The sequence below is a fragment of the Silurus meridionalis genome, chromosome 6 (assembly GCF_014805685.1).
Source record: "Silurus meridionalis isolate SWU-2019-XX chromosome 6, ASM1480568v1, whole genome shotgun sequence".
Lineage (NCBI taxonomy): Eukaryota > Metazoa > Chordata > Actinopteri > Siluriformes > Siluridae > Silurus > Silurus meridionalis.
The window spans coordinates 31,225,368-31,235,953 of record NC_060889.1 but is presented as its reverse complement, the minus strand read 5'-3'; the positions used below and the strand labels follow the sequence as shown (position 1 = coordinate 31,235,953).

General features: G+C 39.2%; 1 protein-coding gene across 1 annotated transcript; it reads right to left on the bottom strand.

Moving 5' to 3' along the window:
* Positions 1–1,489: 1,489 nt before the first annotated feature.
* Positions 1,490–3,277, bottom strand: LOC124387983 (C-C motif chemokine 18-like). The gene is made up of 3 exons (XM_046852613.1): positions 3,138–3,277; positions 1,818–1,929; positions 1,490–1,727 (listed from the first exon to the last, which is right to left on the bottom strand). Exons 1-3 carry the CDS (start codon positions 3,205–3,207, stop codon positions 1,640–1,642), a joined length of 270 nt encoding a protein of 89 aa, XP_046708569.1. The 5' UTR covers positions 3,208–3,277; the 3' UTR covers positions 1,490–1,639.
* Positions 3,278–10,586: the final 7,309 nt, after the last annotated feature.

Sequence of the window (10,586 nt, the reverse complement as noted above, 5' to 3'; positions counted from 1 at the left end):
TTGGTCCTACCTGTATCTTAATCGGGTTTATAAAACAGTGTGTAAAAGTGTAGCAGGGATATGTTGTTACACCAGATTATAATTTTTGTTTTTATTACCATCTGTTTTGGGGTATTTTATTTTGAAAACGTTACGGGCTTTTATTAAATATAGTATGTACGCCAGCTCACGTCATACGTAGTGAGCGGTTCAACTCGGAGCGCAATTAGAAGTTCGTCCTCTTTCCCGCGATGGCACTAGAGGAGAGAGGTACGATTTCATGAGCCCGGTTTATCTGGTGTTAAACAGTGTTATAAGTGTTCATGTCATGTTTAAATGATTAAATGTGAGAGAGTATTCTATGTGATGTTATATTTGACCATTAGTTCAAGTTATTAATGTGGTAAATGTAGTTTATTTGAGTATTGTTAACAAGTGAACAGAGCATCGTGTGAGATTGCAATGAGGTGTGTGCGTTGCACGTGTGAGAGATGTGTTAGCAGCTAAGCGGCTAACATCTCAAATAAGTACTGTTTACGTGTATTTTCGGGGCACTCTAACGATAAATCCTAGTCTATTGATACCTATTATACTCTGCATTTATTGTGAGTTCTGTTGGTAATTCCCTGGTGTACTTAATGTATTTTGTGGTTAACAGGCAGAGTGTTTGTTACTCTGCGCTCTGTGTGGAAAATCCTTATTTATTTACCATCAAAAATTAACACAACACAGAGAAACAGCTGCTACAAAAGCATATACAAAACAGGTACGAAACAGCAGCTAGCGCTCTTTGGCCGCACCTGAAAAAAACAAACAAACATAAAACATTTCAAACAGTTTTCCCCTTCCCCAAAATAACCTACAATAAAGTTGCTTACCTCAAAAACGGGGTTAAACTATTGTCACTTTATGCTACCTGCGTTCATGCGCACATCCCTACAAACACACATTCAGACCATGATCAGCAACTAATACAATAAAACAAGCGACTCACCAGGGGAAAGCAACAGGAGAGTAGAAGATAAAAATACCTTTTCTAGCCACCCAGCCTACAGGTAAGAAAGGAATCAAAGCGTCCCACTCAACTGTGCTTTTTATAAAGCCACAAACACACCGACATAATCACGTGGCACAGGTGTGCTCAATGTCAGCGCAACTCCACAGCAGTGGGCGTGTCTTCAGATTTAAAATTCACCCATTATTTACGCATGTCTATTTGTCTTCAATTTAAAGACATTCAACCGGTCACATAATGTTCATGAAAACTGTTTCTCAGATGCTTCTTCTCTCTGTGTGATACTAAATCCATGTATTAATGTACATTCCACCACCATCTCCCTGATTCCTGATACTGATCACATCCACACTCTTTCTAAATATTTTTTCTGTTTTTCCATGATTATTACATTAAGATCATTCCATTGCAGAAGGAAATATTAAACATTTTTGTAGTCTTCTTTATTAGTTTTCTAAAAAAAGACATTATTCAGAGAAACAAACCAAGAGTCTGTGAGCTATAAATGTACTTTAATTTGCATAGAAAATATGAATAATCAGTGCAGTTACAGGCGCAGGTCTGATATATAAAAAGCTTTTCCTGTTAGGCAAGACATCAATTTGCTTTAAACATTTTAATCTAATTTTAATCTGATGCTTGAGACTATTCTGCTGTTATAATTTTGATGATCTGCTTCACCCAGTCCACCTCAGGGTCCGCACAAATCTGCAATCCTTTTTTTGTTGTAAGACTGTAGGGGAAAGAAGATAAAGATCAGAGCTGTGATCTGTGAATCAACTGATTTAAATTAGCTTAAAGAAGTAGCAATTTGAAATCGTACATGACTCCAGGAAGTGTGCAGTCCATTCTTGTTTGTTCAGCAGTGACGATGTTCTCTGCAGGCACCGGGGTTTTATGGAATTCAAAACAGCACAATCCTGCTCCATTTGCATCTGTAAAAAAAATATTTCATTATCTACTCATTTATTTCAGAATAAAGACCGAAGTTATATTAAAGTCATTAGGCCTTTTTTAATTATCAACATCAAGTGTCTCTTTTTTTTAGATTTCTTTCTTTTATTATTCTTTTTTTTTATTATTTCCTGTATCTATTGCAAAAACAATCTAATTGACTTACTAATTGATGTACTGTTTGTACTGTAATGCAGTGTGTGTGTATATATATATATATATATATATATATATATATATATATATATATATATTTACAGTGGAACATCCCCTAACGAGAAATTTGCATAACAAGCAAAATAAATTGTAATAAAAATGCTCCCTTAACGAGCGACATTTTGCATAACGAGTGTCGTGGAAAGGGGACGCCCTCTTAATGTCACTCGCTTGTGACTTTAATGTTCTCCACAAAGCCATTAAAAAATTATGACCGTACTGTTTTATGGTTGATTATGTCTAACACACCAGTCTGATTATTAAATCTGATTATATTAAATTGTCCGCAAATGTCTCATGAATTTAACCCCTAATTTTAACCATAAATGTAAAACATACATCCCATTTAATACTGTTGTATAGTGTAATATACATGTAATAAATAAACAATCCTGCTGTAAGTTTGTTACTGTTGACATGAGACACAAATATTTTTCAGGATATAATACAGAGAGGGTTTGGCATCACTACAGTGAGTATGGAGAAAATTTAAGTCATTGCATGTGAAATAGAGGGAGGAAATTGATTCTGATAACCTGTAATAGTGCCTTATCAAATATGGTGACCCTGCGGTAAGTCTGTTACAATTCTATTATTATTCTATAAATAAAACGTCAAACTACAATAATATTTAATAATGATTACATCACTATTTTTATTTTTGAAATGTTATCATAGATTTTTTTTTATGTGAGAATTATTCAGCAAAAAAAAAACAGTGCTGAGATGGACTATATCAACACACTCTATTTCCTATGTTGGAAAAACGCTGATTTTCACTGAACATCTGAATTCATGCTTGGGTCCAAAATGTGATAGTTTTCATTTTTTGAAAACCCAAAAAGTAATAAATATGTACACTAATATAAATCAGACTCCCGGTTTACAGTGTACACACAAACACACATATAATTATAATTTAGTTATGATAAAAGGTTAATCGCTATATTTAAAATACACAAATAAATCTTACACTCTGCCATGGTGAAGGACTGAAGGCAGGAGAGCCCCAGAAGAACCAGCAGAAGAGAACGGCAGAACATGGCTGCTGCTGATGAAGATGATGATCGTTAAAATGTGTTATCATTTAAATATACAATAATAACGTAGATATGATCTCTACACTGGGGTTATAGCCAATCAGAAGAGGAGAGAGAGTGTGTGGTGTTGTGGGGGTAGAAGGGTAGTTTGAAGATGAGAAAACATTTCCTCTTTGAGTGAGCAAGGACAAACACCCCCGCCCCACCATCACAGCACCATCAATTCTTCAGCTAGAAGCTGACTGTGGTTGTCCACAAAAATGATAAAGATCTAAAAAAAAAAACTTTCCCACGGCTGTTTTTAATCTCATGCACAAATAAAAAACAAAGACAAATTCTAATCTAATGATGTTAAAACAACACTGACTGTAACTCATGTAAATCATTTCTGCATTATATTTTTTTTATTAATATAAAACATCAACAGTCTAATAACCTAAACGTCAGCAACACCAATGATATGAATCACACACTGCTTCAAATCTGCAAGCTGCAAGGCACAGAGAGCTAGCAGCTAGAAGATTGCAGGATGACCATATTGTCAAGGATCCTTCCTGTCCATGACACACAAAACAACCATCTGAGACAACATAGAAGAAGTTTTACTTCCTGGGGAGACTGCCTGAGAAACATCCTTACATGTACATTGGAGAGTATTTGAATTCGCTACATAGTTTGGTAGTTTGGTGGTTTGGTCATCCTCTACCATTGCTCCACTGATCCCATCAATCCTCCATTGCTGCTCCACTGACCTCTCAATTCTCTACCACTGCACAACATTAGCTTCATCCTTTACCACTGTAGCATTATAATCCCCCACACCTAGTCAGTGTGTCAAAAGACACTGTCCTATGTAAATTGGGAGCTGTGCTATTGGTGCTATTCTGACCATGTCCATGCGATTTCATAATGGATTGCAAGTAAAATCAAAGAGAAAATGTAAAATCCTGTGTGAAACTGGGCAAATCTGCCACGGAGATGTTTGACATGATTCGGCAAGTTTATGGTGATGCTGTAATTAGTCGTTTGAGGTGTTTTGAGTGGTATGTGCACTTCAAGAGTGGAAGAACATCACTGGAAGATGATGAGCAATCAGGAAGAACTTTAACAAGCTCATCCCCCAACAATGTCAAAACCATTCAACAACTTTTGCATGATGATCATTAGATAACAACATTGCTGCTATTATCAGTGTGTCATATAAAACAGTCCAGGCAGTACTGCCAAGTTCGTCCCCAGACTGCTGACCCAGAAGCAGAAGGATGTTTGCCAAGAACTCTTTCAGTGTGCCATAGACGAGCTGCCATTCATGTCAAAGATCATTACCAGCAGTGTTGTGCTCGTTACTAAAAAATAGTAACTAGTTACTCTTTTACTTTGTTGATTACTTACACCAAAAAGTAACTTTTTAGTTACTTTTTGAAAGAACCTTCTTTAATGTTCCCATTAATGCCCTTTTATGTGTTATGGTCTATACAAACACAAAGCTGACTTAAACACAGTCATTTTATTAAACTATACACTATTTTATTGAAGTCAGACCAGCACAAGCTGAATATATCACAAGGATTTCTGAAATAAATAACAAAACAAGCTGAATAATATATTCACAATCAAAAACTAAAGTGGCTTCTGCTGTTGTGTTGAGCTCTTAAAAATGTTCCTTTCACAGCTGATGTATGAAAACTATCAACAATGTAGAACACCGGGTTAGCTTTTAGCTACTAGCTCCTCAGGCATGGAGTTCCTGGAGGTGTTTCAACAGATTGGAGTTGCTGTTTATCGCAGTAGATACGAGCTTCGAACCAGAAAGACACAGCTTACATTTGACTTAAAAGTTTTTGTCTTTATACTCAACTAAAGTGAAATAATGATCATATTTCCACTTTGAGAAACTCGTCTTGCTCTCGCCTCGACTCGCCATTACTGCCGCACAGACCTGAATAAATGGAGACACACCCACTGTGCGTCTTCTTTGTGTTTACAGTGGTTCATCCACCAATCCTACAATGCGACGCTGCTGTAAGCAGGTTAGGCTGTAGTCTACACTTCAGCCCAAATTAATTCATTTAAAAAAGTAAAGGGTAACGCACCATACGGTAACGGTAACGAAGTTACATTATTTTCAAAAGTAACACGTTACAGTATTAGTTACTGTAAAAAGTAACGCGTTACCGGTAAAGCATTACTAGTAACGCGTTACTGCCCAACACTGATTACCAGTGACAAAAATTTGGGTGTACGGTTATGCCCCATAGATGAAGTCTTCACAGCGGAAGAGCCTATCATCTCCATGACTGTAAAAGCTCAACCAAGAGTGAAAGTCCTATAGTGTGTGAGCTCTGTCTTTGCTCTTTTTTTTCTTTTTTTTTCTTATTAGAAATTAGTGAAGACACATGGTGAGAGTTAGAGTAAAGTTTATGGATCAGTGATTTAGTGTTTTAAAAGGAGGACCGCTGTCCCCCAGTGTTTTGTTGGCCAGCAATGGCGCCTTCAAATCGACCAAGTTTGCAGAGCTCTCTTGCAGACATGGATGCCCCTTTCGAATTGTTCATTGTCTGTGAAGAAATAATGGCCAGAGCTGCTTAGTTCACTCTCCCAGGTATGATGATAGACATGTAGTTGAAAAAGCTGCCTAAAATTATACAGCATACTACATACTACTGAAGAATTCAGTGGCAGAGCTGAAATATATCTTGTGCAAACAATAGCTTTATAAAGTTCTATAGGAGATGGTGGATGAAAAGCACCATGGCATTAGTGGTGTCCCAGCTGAGTTCTATAGAACTTTTTTCTGGAGGTGTTGGGTGAAGATCTCTTGCCAGTTCTCAATGAGAGCATTGTGGAGGTGCAACTGAGGTGCAGGAGAGCAGTGGCCTACTGCCAAAAAAAAGGAGTAGGATGACCTTCAAGAGATTAAGAACTGGCAACCTGTAAGTCTCCTTTGTGCTGACTTCAAAATCATCTCTAGGACCCTGGCCTACAGACTGAAGGTGGTGAAAGGGCAGGTCATTCATGCTGACCAGACTTACTGTGTGCCTTTTAGGACTATGTCTGAGAATGGAATTATTGTTTGGGATATTTTAGAGGTATCTGGACTGTTCTGCCTTAATTTGGGTCTTATCTCTGTGGATCAGGATAAAGCATTCATTAATGTGGAACATCAGTACCTCTGGAACACACTCAATGCTTTCTGGCTTTGTTGGAATGGCTGAAGTGATATATCAGGAGATTGAAAATGGGCAATGGTGGTTTAAGCGCCTCTTTTAAGATTAACAAAGTTATTCGAGTAGGATGTGCACTATCTGGAATGTTATATCTTTATCTTTAGCAATTGAACAAATTAGAAAAAATAGAAGGTGTAGGAATTCCCCAAGAGTTTACAGCTTTAGATATCAGTGTATGCAGATGATGTGAACGTAACCCATGAGCAATTAAAATGATTTCATCATGTTCAACCAGTATGCATTTACACAAGTTCCTGAAAAAAAACAGAATTTGTTAGAGAACAACCAAGAACATACCAAACAGAGAAACAGTACTCGAAGAAGAGATTATTCAGAGACATAAAACAAGAGGCAATGAGTTATAAATGTGATTTAATGCATAAAATATATTAATAAATCAGAGCAGTTACAAGGATAGATCTGAAAAGAAAAAAATATATATATATATATATATATATATATATATATATATATATATATATATATATATATATATATATATATATATAAAATAAGCTTTTTTATGAAAATGTTATGGACGGTATGAATTTGTTTTAAGCAACATGTTAAGCTAAAGGAATGAAGAAACACGTTGATTTTGTCATCTGAGTCTAGGTCAATGTTACATTTTTGATTTTCATGATCTCCTTCACCCAATCCACCTCTGGGTCTGCACACATTTGAAATTGATTTTTTGTAGTGAGACTGTAGAAGAAGGAAGAGAAAGATTAGGATAAAACTGTGATCTGTAAATCAACTGGTTAAAATTGTGAAAAATAGAAGAAGGTTAAAATCGTACATGACTCCAGAAAGTGTACAGTCGAATCTCGTTTTTGTGACATCGGCGACGTTCGCTGCAGGCATCGGTTTTTTATGGAACTCAAAACAGCACAATCCTGCTCCATTCGCATCTGTGACAGAGCATTTCATTATCTGCTCATTTATATCAAAGTAAAGATACATTAAAGTCATGATGCATGTTTAATGATCTACATCAAGCATTTTCAAGTGTTTTGCAAGAGTTTTGTAAAGAAACGGAAACAATTATTACGTATTGTCATTATACTAGTATAGCTATACAGTGTGTATATATATATATATATATATATATATATATATATAATTGATTTTTAAGCATGGTAATAGATATATGGCTATATTTTAAATACACAAGTAAAAATCTTACTTTGTGCCAAGGTTAAGGACTGAAGGCAGGAGAGCCCTAGGAGAACCAGCAGAAGAGAACGACAGAACATGGCTGCTGATGATGGAGACAATGATCATTTAGATGTGTTATTGTTTAAATGAACAACAACAGTATCTGGATATGATCTCCACACTGGTGTTATAAGCCAATCAGAGGAGGAGGGAGAATGTGGGGTGTAGTGGAAGGGGTTGGAGGGCAGTTTGAGAAAACATTTCCTATTTGACTAAAAAAGAACACACCACCACTTCTTCAGCGAGAAGCTCACTGTGGTTGTCCCCAAAAACGATAAAGATCAATGTCTTCAAATATACAATTTCCCACGACTGTGTTTAATCAAATGCACTTAAAACATGAAACCTTTAAACCTGTTAAAACAACACACTGTAACTCATGTAAATCACTTCTACCTTATCATTTTTTGTTGTCCACATGACCATTGAGATGGATCTTACACTGATTCTTTGCCGTAAGCTGCAAGGTGAAGAGAGAACTAACAGCATCAAGATTCAAGGATGACCACATTGTCGAGGATCCATCCTGGTCGCAGAACAAAAATCAACCATCGGAGGAAAAATAGAAGCAGCTTTACTTGCTGAGGAGACTGCCTGAGAAACTTCTACACTGGAGAACTTGAACTTTCTGTGTGGTTTGGTGACTGTACTGCCCAGGATATTAAACACTCATTACAACACCTTAGAACGTCTATAAAAAGAGAGATGGGCGAGCAGTGATAGTCATTATGGCTTGTTCTCACCCTTTCACTCTTATGAGATCTGGTAAACCATTCCACTTCCAGGTCCCCCTCACACACAGACACTGATACTGACCAATAGAATAGGTTTATAGGTTTATATTACCTCCACACCTGTAAATGGTGCCAGAGCGCTTCTGTGAAACACATAGATACTAATTTGTTCCTGGTGTAAAAGACAAAAAATAGATCATGTAGTGACCATTAATGTCTCCAGTGCACAGTTAAGTAGGTGGAAGCAAGGTCATGGGTAGCATCAGGGTGTTCAGGGCTCTGACAGCTTGGGGGGAGAAGCTGTTGCAGAACCTTGTATTGTTGGTCCTGATGCTTTGAAACCTCCTAGCTGAGGGCAGGGTCTTGAACAGTCTGTGGGAGGGGTGAGGGGATGCTTCACAATAGAAGTGGCTACATATGCAGCGTCTATTAAAGATGTCCTGAATAGAGGGGAGGGAGACCCTGATCATCCTCTCGGCTTCTCCACAGTGGAGTTGGTTTAATTAACCCAGATGAGGACCATAGAGATATGTACACCCAGAAACTCTCTCCACTACTGAGCCAATGATGAGCAGGGGAGGGTGATGACCCGTTTCTTTCCAAAAGCTGACAACGATCTCCTTTGTTTTGTCTACATTAAGAAACAGGTTGTTGATGTGACACAAGTTCACCAGTTGTTCCACCTTCTCTCTGTATAGTGTTTCATTGTCAATGCTGATGAGACCCACTACTGTTGTGTCATCAAGAAATGATGAGGTTGGATACTGACTTTGTCGTGCAGTCATGAGTGAGCAGATTGAATAGCAGTGGGCAGAGCACACAGCCTTGAGGTGCCCCTCTGTTCAGTTTCATGGTGCCTGATGTTCTACTGCCGATGCGCACTGACTGTGATGTGATTTTGTAGTCAGTTAGGCTCTGGATGTCCTGCCACATGATTCTAGGATCCTTAGTATCACAGTAGTGATTGTTAATTTTCTGTGCATACTGATGCTTTCTTGATGGCTTTGAGAAGGTGAGCTCTTGCCGACCTGAGAGGCCCTTCTTCTCCCAACTTGAAACAGGGTCTGGAAACACAGTCCAATAGTCCAATCCTGATGCAGATTATAATAAAGTGACAGTGCATTAAGTAAAAGACAGGAGGTGGAGCTAGAGGTAGCAGAGCTGAAGATGTTGAGGTTTTCATTGGGAGTGACAACAATGGACAGGATTAGAAATGAGTTTATTAGAGGGACAGCGCATGTAGGACGATTTGGAGACAAGGTGAGGGAGGTGTCATTACAATGGTTTGGACATGTGCAGAGGAGGGACATGGGTTATATCGGTAGGTGGATGCTGAGGATGGAGCCACCAAGAAGGAAGAAAAGAGGAAGACCAAGGTGGAGGATTATGGATGTGGTGAGAGAAGACTTGCAGGTGCTGACCTAGACTTGCCCCACCTTTTAGGTGGTGTAAAGGGTTTCAGGAGAGACATGTAAATGGTTGGATGGATGCGGTACCTAGGGGGCAGGTCTAGCCAATAAGCCACCTCATTGACCTGCCGAATGATCCGGAACGGCCCAATGAAACAAGGGCTGAGTTTCTTACAGGGGAGCCAGAGTCTCAGGTTTTGTGTGGACAATCAAACTTTATCCCCCGGTTGGTAGGAGGGGCCTTCGATCTCTGAGAGTCCGCAAACCTCTGGGTGGTTCACTCGCACACTCTTCCGGAACCAGTAATCTACTGCGGGAACGTGGAATGGATCGTCCGTCCGGAGGAACGGCGGGGTTGGAAACCCAGCACACACTGGAATGGTGTCAGACAGGTGGTGTCCTGGCACAAGGAGTTTTGCGCATACTCAGCCCAGGGGAGAAAGTGGTTTCACTCTGTTTCCACCCTAGGAGCCGAAAGAACTCCTTCTACACGTGGGATGTGAACTGGGATCCCTGGTCTGACATGATTTCATCAGGGAGCACGAAGTACCGGAACACGTGGTGAAACAGATCCTTGACGGTCTCTAGAGCGGTGGGCAGGCCACGGAGGGGGACCAACTTTCAGGCTTTTGAGAACCGGTCCACTGCCATGGGGATGCACGTGTGACCGTCAGATCGGGGCAGATCGATAACAAAGTCGATCCCCAGGTCTGACCATGGCCGCTGCGGGATCAGCAGGGGGACCAGCTTCCCTGCGGGTAGGTGTCGTGGGGTCTTTGACATGGCACAGACTG

What these genes read in the sequence shown, in the direction of transcription:
- LOC124387983 (XM_046852613.1), bottom strand. Translation starts at nt 3,207, where the DNA reads ATGTTCTGCCGTTCTCTTCTGCTGGTTCTTCTGGGGCTCTCCTGCCTT. An exon ending in GTCCTTCACCATGGCAGAGT is followed by an intron (nt 1,930 to 3,137) that starts GTAAGATTTATT and finishes TTTTTTTTACAG; the next exon opens with ATGCAAATGGAGCAGGATTG. An exon ending in TGCACACTTCCTGGAGTCAT is followed by an intron (nt 1,728 to 1,817) that starts GTACGATTTCAA and finishes TTTCCCCTACAG; the next exon opens with TCTTACAACAAAAAAAGGAT.